This window comes from Vigna unguiculata, chromosome 1 (assembly GCF_004118075.2).
Source record: "Vigna unguiculata cultivar IT97K-499-35 chromosome 1, ASM411807v1, whole genome shotgun sequence".
Taxonomy (NCBI): domain Eukaryota; kingdom Viridiplantae; phylum Streptophyta; class Magnoliopsida; order Fabales; family Fabaceae; genus Vigna; species Vigna unguiculata.
Window position 1 is genome coordinate 29432222 of NC_040279.1, and position 15901 is coordinate 29448122.

The 15901-nt window shown below is 33.1% G+C and overlaps 1 protein-coding gene across 3 annotated transcripts; it reads right to left on the reverse strand.

Moving 5' to 3' along the window:
* Positions 1-9934: 9934 nt before the first annotated feature.
* LOC114192125 (putative pentatricopeptide repeat-containing protein At5g52630) lies at positions 9935-15352 on the reverse strand. 3 transcript variants are annotated; one of them, XM_028081742.1, is made up of 3 exons: positions 13344-15352; positions 13063-13255; positions 9935-11230 (listed from the first exon to the last, which is right to left on the reverse strand). In XM_028081742.1, exon 1 carries the CDS (start codon positions 15304-15306, stop codon positions 13555-13557), a length of 1752 nt encoding a protein of 583 aa, XP_027937543.1. In that variant the 5' UTR covers positions 15307-15352; the 3' UTR covers positions 9935-11230; positions 13063-13255; positions 13344-13554. The 3 variants fall into 3 exon arrangements, with proteins under 3 accessions (XP_027937543.1, XP_027937552.1, XP_027937535.1); XM_028081751.1 differs by lacking the exon at positions 9935-11230 and having other exon boundaries at positions 12527-13246; XM_028081734.1 differs by lacking the exon at positions 9935-11230 and having other exon boundaries at positions 12527-13255.
* Between the last annotated feature and the right edge of the window lie 549 nt (positions 15353-15901).

The window sequence follows — 15901 nt, forward strand, 5'->3', positions numbered from 1 at the left end:
TCGTTATTCCCAATCATTTCATATATTTCAGCATCTAGTATGAGAGAGCTCGAGCATTGTCAACTGATAGAGACATAGTAATAAAAATGGCTAGGCTTAAATGGTTAAGAATTACGGTGATGTGAAAAGGCTAGCTACTTTTTATACTTTTTTGTGAATTGAGCCCTATGAAGAAATTTTTGATCAAATTTTCAACCGTAACATTGTCAAAGTGGCACGTTTCTGAAGAATGACCACTCTACGACAGAGAGAAGGGACTTTAATGTGGCTAACTTATGGGTATACCTTTTCAAAGGACAAGATAAACGTTTCCTTCGTGTTACACTTTCCCAAACTTTGGCTTGTTATGCAGATTTTTCAGAGTACGTGGACAAAAGTTGCAAATTATATTCTAGAACTTCTTTCGATGTAGCTTTGAAATTTCAACATATGTTAAGAATATGACAACGCTCTCACCAAACTATACTATGAACGTATTACACGATGCCAAGTTTCTATGGATCTTCAAAGTCTACTTGAACTACCTGTTGTCTGTCAATGACAACTGAAACCTTGGCCCCAGACCAATGTTTGCAAGATTATATGAAAGGTCTGTGATTGAATACAAATACAAATTGTACACGTATCACTAAAGTAACTAAAAGTTACGTTCCACTCATACACGTCATTTCACTTTTTGTACTGTTTAAAATCTAATTGAACACCAGTTCATGATTTTCGTTCAATCTTGTTACACTGCATTGAAAAGGTAAGATAATAGAAAAAAAAAAAACATCGTCCAGGTGTTTGTTTTTTAGTTGTCAGTTCGTTCTACTTCATCTTGTGAGAAGGTTTAAAGTTCTAGAACATCAAAACCAACATATATTTTTACTTAACCAGTTTGCACCTATTCATTATAATTTTCCCCTTCTCCAAAATAGAAGATAATTTTAATTTTACAACTTGGGGGGACACAGTGAAGAGAATAATTAATTGGCAGAGGTGGTTAGTGCAGTTTTCAGTTGAGAGTTGTGGAGCAACAATGAAAAGTGGAGTGATACCGACATAAGATAGAACAGAAGATGGGTTGTGTCGTGCGAGGTGATGTGTCGTTTAAGTGTTTGGTTAAGAAGGCTGTCACAGGTCGATCACTTGACCAAAGGCACTGCAAGTTGTATAGAATTCTTTGAAATTGCAAGGTCACTATTTTTCCACATAGTATTGTGATAATTATGATTGCAACAAGTGTAGGTTTTTATTTTGGGGTTGGGTTGAAGTTTGAAGGGAAAGATGGGGGAAGGATTGTAGGGTAGAGTAGAAGTAGAAGACATGACCCCACAGGTGTGTGGTGGTGCAAGTTGGTACCTTTTGGGGTGAGTGTGGGGTGGAAAGAGCTTCACGGAACCAAGTTCACACGCGTCTCAATTCTCCTTTTCTTTCTCACACCAATACCAAAAGCAAAGACAAACACTTGGAGTATGGTGCAGGGTGGGGTTACTTCTTAAACAACACCCATTTTCACATTCAAATAATTCCCATGACTCTCACTACTATGCCATAAATTCTTTTACTTCCTTTTCTATCACATCATAATTCACATTCTTTTGGGTTATTATACTTTCACACTCTAGTTTTTTCTTACACTCAACTCACATCTTCCTCAATCATCATTTTATTATAAAAGTCCATTATCCAATGGATGTATAAACAAGGTGATTTCAACCAATATTTTTTATATTTTTCTTCATATAACCATGTTGGGTAAATATATGTGTTCAAATCCTAAATATGCTGAAATTCATGAAATTAACTGGAGTTAAAATTATTTCACCAACGAAACAACCGTGTCAGAATAAAAACGTCTTTATATTATTCTGTTTTTTTTCCTCTATTAATCTCATCGTCTTTTTAAAAACAAACAATCTTATTTTGGAAAACAAAAATTATATTAATAATCTCTTAAATAATTTATTTTCTATTCATAATATTTGAATTTACAATCTTGCTTAAGATAAATAAAGCATGTTAGAGACTAATTATAGCATTATGTGCTTAATATTTAATAATAAAAATAATCGTACATATTTTTTAAGATACAAGAATGTTAAGTATTCTCAAAGTTTTTAAAATATAATTACCTTAAATTTTTCCTCTTTCATATATAGATGTTCAAGTTATGTTCTGTTTATGTAATCATATATCAATTTAGAATAAAAAAAAAGATTTTTTTTTCCTGAAAGAAAGAAAAAAAATTGAAAAGTCACAGTTAATTATTATATAAGAAATATTCTATCAATATTTACGTTATGTAATTATTATATTCTAAATTTTTATTTTTTTATTTTTTTATACCAGTGAAAATATATGCACGTGTTAATTTTTTTATGATAATTAAAATAATAAATAATTTTATTATTATAATTATGAAATTAAATATAAATAATTTTATAATTTTATTGTAAATAGTTTTTGTCTTAAATAATTTATTAAAATAATAAATAAAATAAAATTCTTAACAACAACTAAATTTATTTAATTTTATTTCTTACTTAATCTAAATAATTTTACTTTTTAACCTTTTTTACTCTCTTTTCTCTTCTATTTATTTTCTTTCACACACTTTCACTTTGTATCACCTACATGACATCTTCTTATATTTGTTATGGTATAATACTACTACTAACCATGTATAGCATAAAAAATAACAGAAGTCCTTGCAGTTTAAATTTTGTTCACGAAAAACATAAACTTGTCGTAGATGCTTGCTTAAGTTCAAATACTGGAAAATGATCGTTTGATATCTACTTATTTTTTCTCTATTTCCACTTTACAACCTATTATAATAATATAATAATGTGTATTAAAATTTTAAATTAAAAAATAAAATAATGTAATTAAAATATTATTATATTGAATTGTGAGATGAGTATATCTTATTTGACGGGTGTGAAAATATTATGTCTCTAAAATATTTGAACGATAGACATTAGTTTCAGACAAAATATTTGGTTGGTGGTTCATACACGTGTAACTCCATTGTACGGACACAAGTGTATCTAAAAACTTCCGATTTGGAAGTTACAATTATCTGAAAATCTCAAAAGACTTTTTTTTTTTTTTTTCTAACTTACAAACATCTTTTGTTTCTCTGTGGGTGCTTGCATGATGAAGAGACAAACCTTCATCTCCTCAGGTTTCCATTTTAAACTAGAAACAAATTTTTAGAATGTGACTTCTTTGTTATAATAAAACATTATTAAGAATAATTAAAAGAATTACTTACAACTATTATATTTACTTACCAAAATTAAAAGTTTGATACCTTTTAAGTTGTAAAGTGTTTTAACTCACAAAATCAACTTTAGAACTTGAATTAATTAGACCGCACATTGTAGTATTACATTTCGTTAGTTATTTTCGGTACAAAAGATTGGATTTTATCTTCCTGTTTGTTGAAATTTCTATACTTTCTTTAAATTCCTACAGCAAATTTGTATAATATCTCATAATTTTTGTCATCATTCTATGCTTTCTTCTTATACTCTTTTAGCTTTCAAGAACGATTATGGATTAAAATTGTTAGAATTAGTTTTTACTTTAATCTAATCTAATAAAATAAATCAGATCTAAAATCTAAATTATTTTATTTAGTTTTAATCTCACCAAATCCAACCTAATGTAAGTGTAGTCTTACCAAATTCACCCTAATGTGTTAAATTAGCCTAACTTGCATTCAAATTGACTTAGATACAGTTTTAGACTTATATGGGCTTGTCCTAGCCTAATTCAATTTGACTTTGGGCATAACCCAACCCAGTCTAACCTAGGCTTTGCTCGACTAATTTTCTTTGGTCCTGATCGGCCAAACTTGACTTGGACTTAGGTAAATCCACCTGACCTTTTCGGACTTGTACCCAATCCAACTTGACTTGTGTCAAACCTGACTTGACTTGTATCCAACTTGACCAGACTTGTGCCCAACCAAAACTAACTTTTCATGAAGTGGGCCTAGCCTGACTTAGGCTGACATGTCCTACAATAACTTGCCCTTATATAAGCCCAACATGACTTGCCCTGATGTAAGCCCAACATGACTAAATCCAACTAGACTAAGTCTAATGACATGTGCCAAACTTGACCAATTTTATGTGGTTCCAACCTAAACTACTTAACCTAGGCCCAACTTGACCCATATTAAATTAGGTTTGGCTTATCCTAACTTGATCCTACATGGTCCTGACTGAAGACATCTTAATCAGGGATTAGTCTAACTAGGATGTGACCTAGCTTGGTTTAACGTGAACTCAACCTGTCTCGGCCTAACCCAACTTGATATGACCGAAACTTGACTAGATTGACATGGTCCTAACCCTTACTAACTTTACCCATGGCTAACCCATCCCAACCTGAGCTGACATGGGCCTAACTCAATTTGGTTGATCTAAGCTTGACCTAACATGGACTTAACCTGACTTTACCTAACATGGACTCAACCAAACTTGACCCAACATGGTTGTAGCTTGATTAAGACATGACTTAAGCCTCGTCCTAACTTCACTTGATTCCATGTGGGTTCAACATACCTTGACTTGACTTAATCTAACATTGGGCCCAACCCAACTCAATTTTAGGTGGACCTAGTTTGATATGAACTGATAAAGGATTATCCCAAAATTCCATACAAGAAGAACTTGAAGATGAACATTTGGGTTTTCTTTTAGAAATTAGTTATATTCTATGTTTTTGGGCTTTAAGCTTTCTTTTATAAATTAGTTTATCTTTTAATGTTTTGGGCTTGGGCCTTCTTGTAGGGTTTTCAGGTTTGCTTAAACTTATGTGCCTATAAATAAAGGTACCAAAAACTGATGTGGACTTTTTAGTCATATATTGAATTTGATTTTATTAAAGAGAGGATTCTCTTTGTTCTTAGCTTAGGCCTCTGGTTCTTATCAAAGATTAACCATGTATCGCTTCAGCTTAGGCCTCTATCTCTGTCTTATTCTGCGTTCTTCTCTTATTTATTCGTGTCATGCCTCTTGAGAATTTCAAATTCAGAAACGATTATACTCTTTCCTGGATAGAATCGTATCATGGACTCTACTCAACTTATCTTGACCTAACCTTAGCTCGACCTAGGTTTAATTGAGAATGATGTAGGTTTGACTTACTTAGGTTCATCTTAACTCGACTTTGGCTTGGTCTAATAGTAGTCTGGTCTAGCCAACTTGACTTAATCCGATCTAGCTTGACTCGAGTATGATTCAACTTAACCACACATGACTTGGGCATAATCCAACTCAACCTTGCATGAGCTAAGTCCAATATGATAGGATAACTTGGGTCTAATTCAACCAAACCTTGCATAATCTAACCTAATAAAAGACATTGATTTTGGATTTTCAAATTCTTAAAAAAAAATCAATCTATATACAATCCAAATCCAATTAATTGAATTATACTTAAAATCCAAAACTATCTATTTAAATTTGAGATAAATCTATTAAAATAAACTTAAAATGATACATTTTCTAAAATATTCATTTCTATTGTTTAAATAAAAAAATATCACTCCTTTCAAAATATGTCCATACTTTCTAAGTTACATGTTTTAGCGTAATAGTTTATCATGAAATATATTTCAATTTGTTTTTCTTCACAACCTTGCAATTATTTTTTTAGTAGTCATTTATAAATTAGATATTTTAGATTAGGCAATTCAAAATTATATTTCATCTTTTAATATCATGAAATCTACATCATTTGTAAATTACATAATCCTACATCATATTTTGGATGATAAATTGCATATTTTGAAATATAACCTCAAATCAGATCATCAATATAATACGGTCTAGATTATGTAATTTGAATTATAAATTTGAAACTTTATACTTTATAGTGTATTAATAAATAAACATGTGTTATATTTCATATAAATGTGCTGGTGATTTCGCTGTGATTTTTGTCAGCCCACTTTGTGCCAATGTCCAGCCCAATTAATGTCATCTGAGGACGGTTGATTTGTCGGGTCTTTCTTCGTGCACTTCCAAAATTTATTTTACAGCTCCAAACAATTTTTTAAATTCCAAAAAATATTTTTTGATCATTTAAGTAAAGTTACTGACATCTTTATAACGCTTTTATTTTCTTACATTACATAATCTTAATCTTGGGTGAAAAATATTAGTCAAATAAAAATAAGTCAACGTATATATGATATAACAAATAAAAAAAAAAATACAGGCGAAATCAAAGGCAATGAAAAAACAAAATATCCCATGCGAGTCTTACCTCTCTCATATGTAACCTATGAGATATTTAACGTGTCTTGCGTAGTTTTAAAAGTGTTATTCTTTTTATTGATCATCTCATGTCAAACATGACTCCTCTGACATGTTAAACAAATTTGATTTCAACTCACACATAAAAAATTATAAATTGACATTATTCTTAACTCAAACTATAAGATAATAGAATTTTTTTTATTCTTATATGATGTTTAATTTTTTTATTTATTTAATGTGATGCTTAACTTACTTGAATTCTCGATATAAATAAATAGTAATTGAAAATATGTTTGCTGCTTCTTGCAGGAATAACATTTAGGACATGGTTGATTTTCAGCTGGACTAGTCCAACCTTCACTTAAACTCGAAACTTGTATGTTGGTTAATTGAATTCAACTAAAGTTTGAATTGTTTGAATTCAAAACTATTAAATCAAAATTAACAAGTATGATTTGAACACTATTTCACTTTTTGGATAGATATTCCATCACAAAGCAATCCATCTTTGGATTCTCATTTTGCTGCTGCACATGCCGTACTTTTATTTCCATTTTCTATTCTTTTTTCAGCACTGTCAAAGGTATAAGGATGACAATGATAATGATAGACAACATTTTAATTTACCACTCAGGTTTATTCTTTCTAACACATCTGCAACTTTAATCATATAAAGTAAACTGGACGCTTCTGAGTTCATGCACAGCGCCATATAGAACATATATACCTATCTATAATAAGACAGAATTAGACTTCCTTTAACATACATTATTTCTGCATTATCAATGGAGTGTGATATGTTAAAACAGTTCGGATTTTCTACTGTATTTTTTATGTTGTCCTCTGTTGAGTATTAATAATGTAAATGATGGTATTTTAAAAATCTTTTTAATATATTTTAAAATATCAAACTCAATGTCCATAAATATATTTTGAAGGTACATCAGAAGAATAATACATAAAACTTCGGTTGGCACCAGAAGTTCATAAAATCTGAATGTGCACTTCTTAGTTACCATATTTTTACTTGACTGAAATTAAATGTTACTCATGTTAATTGAGGTAGATGTTGAGGCAGTAATGCTTCATTTAAACAATGTGACTGGTATCTACAGAGTGCCTTTTATGAGTGTTGTAGAGATGACAAAAAGAAGCATGAAAAGAGGTATAGAAGGACCAGATGAAGGAATATTCAAAATCAAAAAGCATTCACTTCCACATTCAAAAGTTGCTTTTTTTTCCTCCTCTTTCTTTATATATAGCGTGGAGATAGCACTAGCAAAAGAAAAGTAATATTATTAACTGGTTTACCTTTAGAAAGATATCATATACATGGACACATATTCACCAAGCAAAGCAAGGTATCTTTTAATTAGTCTACTCATTATAATAATACAAATTTCACTGATGAAGCCAAAGACAATCAAATTCTTCAGCAAATGAGTTATGTGATACAAATTGAAACTGCATGAATTCCATACCCTTAGAAAGACAGAAACATTAGATAACTGATAAATCAATTACAAAAAGAGCTTCATGTCTTAGAAATTTTGATTTGTTGCACCACACACCAGACAGAAAAACTAAAGCAAAAACCAGAAAAAGGTAAATAAAAAAAAGTCATGCCTAAGTAATAACAATCAGAGTACGTAAGTGCACACTGCAAAATGGTTACAAACTTTGTCTCTTCCAAGGATCAACTGAACTGAACTTCATACTTTCTTGGAACTAGATTGAAGCTTTCAAGCTGAAACATTTCTGAGTGCAGAAAAGAAGAACAACTCTATATCCGGTGAAGCAAAAAATGTTACTGGAGATGTATTTGATGAGCAATTGGGTATTACCAGTGCCCTTCTCTTCTTTGGAGCTGGTGGACATGTTAGCACCTCTGGTATTCTGAACCTTTTAGCCTTTGGTGTAGCACAGACACTTGAACAAACACCTTCACTACCATCTTCCTCAACATTCGTAAAACCTTGTTCTTGGGAGCTAGAAGAAGCAGTAGCATGCTCACATGGCCTTGTCATTGATCTTTGCTGCTTCGTTTCCTCAAGCTTCTGCCACTTGATTTGAGTTCTTGTGATAGAGGATGGCGCCATATCAGGTTCTGCTACAGCTAAATCTTACTTTCTTTGGTTTCAGCCAAAACCAAGTGTTGCTTATACAGAATGTGAGAAACCATGGATTGATGATCACTCAGCTGAAAATACATAGTCTCTGTATGAGAAACATGTGAAGGAATTTTCAAAGCATAAAACTATTTGAGAGGTTGAAAAGTTTCTTGGCCTGCCATAAAATATAATACATAAATATGAACCTTGAACTGCTACCACTAAGAAATTTATAATTAACTTTTATTCAAACAAGTGTTGATAAGATGGAAAACTCTGGAAGAACCTGGGCCAGCTTATTACTCTTCTCTATGAACAGGAATCACACCTTTTTGCTCGAGGTTATATATAGGGTATAACCCTCATTTAGTACTGCGATTTAGGTCAGTAATTAAGTTAACAAAGTGTGTTAAAAGATACTTAATTAAATGATACAACTTTTAATGGAAAAGTTAACATTTCAACCAAAAGTTGCAGAAGCCGCAGCCAAGAAAAGATAAAGCTTTTAAGAACACAATCATCTTTCTTTTCTTTTTAAGTAGAATATTAAAGAGAATTTTTTTAATAAAGTTTTAAAAGTGATTTTAAGATTTTATTCTGTAAAAAATCACTTTAAATGATAATCCATAGGTGGTTGCATCCTTTTTTTTTTTTATATTGTGAATAGAAAAAGGATAAATCAACACTTCCATAAGGTATATACCCATTTTACATCTTTACCTGTATTTATTCATTTATTTTTATTAGAACTTATTGGTTAAACTATTGCTCTATTTTGGTTAAATTGACATAATTATTAGTTAAACTATTGTTTGTATCAATATATCAATAGTAACACATTATAACGTTGTGAAGTTCTTATAACAATCACTAACATGAATAATCAATACGTGAGACATTGTGTCAATTATATCATATATGAACAATATCTAAGTGACATGACATTTTTTTTTTCATTTACTTTGGTTAATTAGTTAAATTAATATAATTGTTGGTTAAATTCATCTCTAAACCAATATATCAATCATACTACATTAAAAAAAGTTTAAAGTAAGTCGTATGGTATAAACAATCTTGACAATGTATATTTATAAACACTCTTCTCGATATTTTCGACTTCATGTATTTAATATATATATATATATATATATATATATATATATATATATTATATTTTTGTTGTAAATTATTGAATGTGTAGCGTATTAAAGATGTTAACAAAACTGTAAATACATTAGTCATTTATATTTCTAGAAAACTATAGGAAATGGATTCATAATTTTCAAATATTAGATAAGAAAAATTCTCAAATATCAAGCATCGTCTAAGTCTGTTCCAAATCAGTATGATCTTTGTTTATTTTGTTAACTTCAGTTTAACCAAATTTAATTATACACGCTAAATTCCAAAGATATTTTCATTTAGTTTAGGTTCACTACAGTAATAAATTCCAAATGAAAACTAATGTAAAAGGACAATTTATGCGCTTAATTTGTGGAAAAACATATGTATTAGTTATAATTAAACATTTATAAAAGACCATTATTTCAATTAACTTTGTAGGAAAAAGCATTTATGAATTATATCTAAAATTTTACAAAGTAAACAGTTAAGTGAATTACATACGCATGAAATGTTATTACAAAATGCAAGCTGTCTCCATCTCCTTTGATAACTATATGTTCTTTGGAATCATAAAAAAACTTAAAAACTTTCGAAGCTCATGATGAGAAAGAGAAAATATACATCGCCGGTCAGTTCAACCTTGCGTATTTGGGCCCACGTCAAAAACTATTTGGGCATACTGTAATGGACTCATTCCTTCTCGACTTTTTCATACAATTACTTTATGGGTTCTCTCTTCCTGCACCTCCTTTTTTTTTTCTTTCTGCACCGAAAAAACCCATAATCCTCAAGATACCCTTTAATCCTATCCCCTCAACCTTGTCAGGTCCTCATCCCTCACAAAGTTTCCATTCTTCCAGCGCCTCTCCCATCATTGCTGGGTAGCCTAAACCCTTGCTCGCCGGAATTGAAGATGGTGGAGGCTTCCTCAACGATGTTGAGGTCCATAATCACTAAACCCCTGTTCCAATTGAAATTCTGTAATAAAAAGTGATGGAAGAGAAATTAATGAAGAATGGGACGTGAAGAATGATAAAGTAAGGGATGGTTTTTCATGCAGAAGCCTTCGTCCGCGGGAATTAGTTTACAACGGGAGCATGGCCAAAGCCGGCACCAGCGTAGGATTGTTCCGAATTAGAAACTATGTCCCAGATTGGAACTAAAATGTCCCAGATTCCGAAATACAATTTTTTTGGAAGTAGTGTTCCGGAAGGAAATTTTTGATGTAGAAATTTGTTTTACAACATTTGGTCCCGGAATTATTTTGTATTTCAGATCGGGTGTTTTGAAAAAATAAGGTCAAATTGAATGTTTAGGAAGATATTTTCGGATTTAGAAATATCTTCGAAAATCTTTCTCAGCTCAAAAGCCACAGTGTGTTTACTCACTATGCACTATTGCAAAGCCATACTCACTCACCTTGGCCATTGAGTTTTCATCCAACATAACAGTCTCACATTTTTTACGGTACCATGACTCAAACTTCCTTCCTCCAAGTTAACCTCTTGAGGGATCCTCTATGTACTTATCCAAAGAACCGTTTTTTGGCATATTCATGCACGAAAAACCTATGGCTAAACTCACAACAGTATGCCTTCCAGCTTCATAAGGTCCTTAGCATTCCCGAACTTCCTTTCCTATGCATTCAAGCCTTTATCCGCAACCAGGGAATTGTTTGGTGATCCGAACTTGAACATACTGTGATAAAGATTGATGGAGAACTTGAACATACTGCGATAAAACATACAGGGAATTCCTATTATTGTCTTTGAAGATGATGAAAACAGTTACCTGCTGGAAGATAACCTTTACCATAACCTTTTACCCATAAGAATCCAATGCTCACATAAGAAAAATGAAAATTTAAATTCCTTTGGATGTTGTAATAAAAATTTAACCTCTTATGTACAAAATAACAATGTTATTTGTTCTATGCTGTCCAATCTTCATGCTTTCCATCATGATACGGGAGCTCTTGAGTGATTCACCCCTCGTCTTTAACACAACAATTAAATTGATGAGGAAACGTTTTTTTTTTTTTTCTAGAAGTGTAGTTTTTCTGGACAACCTTGTCTAACAGACTTTAACCAATTCTACTAGCACTCGAGTTATTCAATATAGCCAGACATTAAAGGGGAGATGTCAGATCCCGATACATAATCCGTTTTTAGAGCAACTAAACATAGTTATGCATTACAGTTTAGATGAACACTCGACTAGAATCAATTCTATTATGTGACTCATTTAAAATATTATGATGGACCCAATTGTGATTTAATAAAATTTAAGGACTTATTGTTTATTATGGGAAATGTTAATAAAATAAAAACCAACTTGATGAATGTTGGTTTATAAAAGAGATTGGAGTTCTGTCTCTAACCATAAGGATTTTCTTACAATAACCCATTAAGAACGTGTAAGAAGAAAGACAAAGAGATAGATTGAAAAAAGGTGGTTGGAGAACACACAAATTACGAAAAACACATACTCATATGATCTCTTATAAATCAAGGTTAATGCTCTATTTTTGTTTTATTATGTGTGAATAAATCTCAAAGATCCTTAATTGATTTACATGTGGTATCGGAACATGTGTTGTAGGATTTATGATTCTCCACTTGTGTGATGACATTTCCCTAATTAGATATACCCTAATTAAGAATGTAGTGATTTTGAAATTTATGTTTCCCAATTTTTTTTAATGAACCCTAATTACAGGTTTTATGGTGAGCAAATTGTAACTAAATAATCATAGATCCTACAACACATGCTTTGATATCGCATGTAAAACAATTAAGGATCTTTGACATTTAAGATTTTCACACAATAAAGCATAATAGAGCACTAACCTTGATCCATAAGAATAAGAGATCATGTGAGTATGCATTTTTCAATATGTAATTTGTGTGTGATCTCCAACCACCGTATCTCAATCTATCTCTTTTCCTTTTTCTTTTCTCTTACATGTTCTTGATGGGATGGATTATTGTGAGAAGAACCTTATGGCCAGAGACAGAACTTCAATCCCTATTATAAATCAACGTCTATCAAGTTGGTTTTTATTTTATTACCACTTCCCATAATAACCAATAGATTCTTAAATTTTATTAAACCACAATTAGACCCATCATAATATTTCAAATAAGTCACATAATAGAATTAATTTGTCAATTAATTCTAACATTCTCCCACTTGACTCATATGATGTCATAACATTATGTGATTTAATGTGCATTACAATAACTTACATAAATTGGTTCCATCATTATTCATAATTAAAGCTACAAAGATAATAAGAATCATGTCGGTCATACATCATTCAGTCGACAAGATTCATTCCATGTACTATTGTATCATCCATTTCTCTTTAACATGACCTTAAAACAAGAAGTCCATAATGTCATTTTTCCAAATAGATGAACACACAACACAAAATATGCTAAAAGTAAAATCCATAACTGATGAACTAATTGAGGGTAGTTTCAAGCCAAAGCATTAAGTGTAAGAAAAATACTCAGATCACAGATATCGTCAGAGGGCAGAGGAGCACCATAAAAACTTACCGACCATGAGAATTTAAATTAGTAACTTAGCTGGCATGTCATTGATGTTCCAACCTCAAATCAGAATTTACGGATATACTATGACAGTGGTATGAGGAAGTCAATTGAGTAATCAGAAGCGCCATCAAAAACTGCTACTTCTCACATTCACGCATCTTCTCTTGTATTTGAAGGTAGTCGTACCCTGGAATATCTACCAAAATGCAAATTAGGTTGTCATATAACACACTAGGTTTTGTAAATGAAACAAAAGCTAGTCTCAAGAATGGTATTCAAATTACTTTTGGAGTTCTTCTTTGAGTACGGTACTATATAGACCTCCTTTTTTCCCCATCACGTTATCTTCAATGGCAAAAAGATAAATACCGAGATCTATACGCGGCGAGATGACAAAAGACAAGTTGAGCGTTGATGGTACTCTGTTCCTGCTCTGCTACTGAAAATAGTTTGATGTGTTTAGTGACTCTCATGTCATTCACCTTCCTACCATGATCACCAATAATCTCCACAAGTGCATTTTCCCTCCTCAAATCGATGGAACCGGTTATTGTCCCTCACAATGATTACCCTTTGAGTACACTTGCTAATAAACTTGATGGCAGTGTGGCAATCACCACAAACACGCAAGTTCTTCATCACTCTGATAGGCCGCTCCTGAGGAAAAGTAATAAGTCCAAACGCTATGGCCAACCTTTCACTATGATACCTTATAGTTTGACTCTTCTCATCTCCGTCTACTTCTTTCAACACGAAAGACGTGTCAGCAACATACCCAGCTTTTGCCATTTTCTCTCCCAGCTCCTCCAACTTCTCATAAATTTCCTTGGTCTTCCCATGAGACCTATCCCCAGCAGCAAATGTATGAACCCTATTACCCTCCTCCACCCAACTCAAACCAGTTTCTTTCTTTATTCCCTGATCCCTCAGCATTTTTCTTGCTCTCGCCGCTTCCTCCCATCTCCCAGCAGCAGCATAAGCATTAGAAAGCAAAACATTGATCCCAGAACTCACAGCACCCATCTCAAAAACCCTATCAGCCACAAAAGAAGCCAATTCAGTGTTCCCATGAATCCTGCACCCAGTCAACAAAGCCCCCCAAACAGATTCCGTGGGCTCCATAGGCATGTGCTCAATCACCCGAACCGCTTCCGCCAACTTCCCAGCACGACCAAGCAAATCGACCATGGTAGCATAATGCTGCGATCCGGGTTCAATCCCATGATCCTTCATCAACTCAAAGTAATGCTTCCCCCTCTCCACCAACCCCGCATGGCTGCACGCATAAAGGAGACACAAAAAAGTGATGAAATTCGGCTTCATCCCGACACTCCCCATCTCTTCAAACAGCTCAAACGTTTTCCCCGTGTGAGCATGCTGAGCACACGCAATCAACATCGCATTCCACATGCCAAGGTTCCTAACCTTCAACTCCTCAAAAACTTTGTAACCCCCTTCCACAACTCCACACTTGGAGTACAACGAGATCAACGAACTAGCCACAAAGCAGGAAGAGTCAAAACTCGTCTTAAAACACAATCCATGCACTTGCTTCCCCAACTCAAACAGAGTGGAAGCACTACAAACCCTCAAAACACTAGACAACGTAAAATCATTAACCCGAATATCATAATCCTGCTGCAACGCACATTTAAAGAGGTTCAAAGCCTCCTCATCGAGACCCAGTTGGGAGTACCCGTATATTAAGCCGCTCCAGGAGACGACGTTTTTATGAGGCATTTCGTCGAACACCTTCCGCGCGATGTTTATTTCGCCGCATTTAGCGTACATATCGACGAGGGAGCTTCCAACGAACACGTCAAAGTGGTTGGCGCTTTTAAGGGCGAGGGCGTGGAGGGAGTGGGCGGTGGGGAGGGACGAGAGGGCGGCGCAGGACTTTGTAGCTGTGGGGAGGGTGTGGTCGTCGGGAAGGAGGCCGTGGCGGAGCATGCGACGGAAGAAGCGGAGGGCGAGGTGGGGTAGGTCGTTCTGGGCGAAGGCGGAGATGACGGAGCTCCATGTGGTGGCGGATTTGTGGGGAAAGGAATCGAAGAGTTTGTGCGAGGAATGAGGAAGGTTAGTTTTGGAGTAGAAGTTGATCAAATGATGGCACACCAATGGAAGAGCTTCAAACCCTAATTTAATGGCGTATGCATGCAGTTGAAGACCCTTGGGGAGTGACCTTGAATGTGTTAGACACACCAGCACCTTGCAAACGTCTCTGCAGTCACTCTGCAGAGGGAGCATTACAAACAACAGTGAAACGGAACCAACACGCTGCGTCACGTCTTATTATCCCTTTGGGCCTACATTAGTCCCAAATATAACAAAAAAAAGAGTTAAATCTTTTCTCTTTTTATTCCTATTTTAGTATAGTAGGAAAATTTTAAGTAAGTCTTCTTTTATATCTTAGGTTGTTATTTTAAGAAATTTATTATAATTAAGTTCTTTTTGTCAGTAATATATTAAGAGCGTTAATTAATTATGTATAACGTGGACACATTAATTTTTTAAATTAAAAAAAATTATTATGTGTCAAACTAATATTATGTTATAGGTAGAAACAGTGTGATATGCTAATGATAATGTCATGTGTCATTATTGAAGTGAAAATTTTTAATTTAGTTCCGGGACTTTATCTTGTCTCAATTTAGTCATAATTTTTGTAAGACATAAATAATTTCATCCATACTTAAATTGAGACAAAATTTAACCTTTATATAAATGTCACAATCATATCTCTAACAAGATTAAGTTTTTATTTTACTTTGAAGTTCATTTAAATATTGCTTCAAATAATTATACATTAATAATTTATAGACAAATGTTAAGTTGGTTTAAA

What these genes read in the sequence shown, in the direction of transcription:
- LOC114192125 (XM_028081742.1), bottom strand. Translation starts at nt 15,306, where the DNA reads ATGCTCCCTCTGCAGAGTGACTGCAGAGACGTTTGCAAGGTGCTGGTG.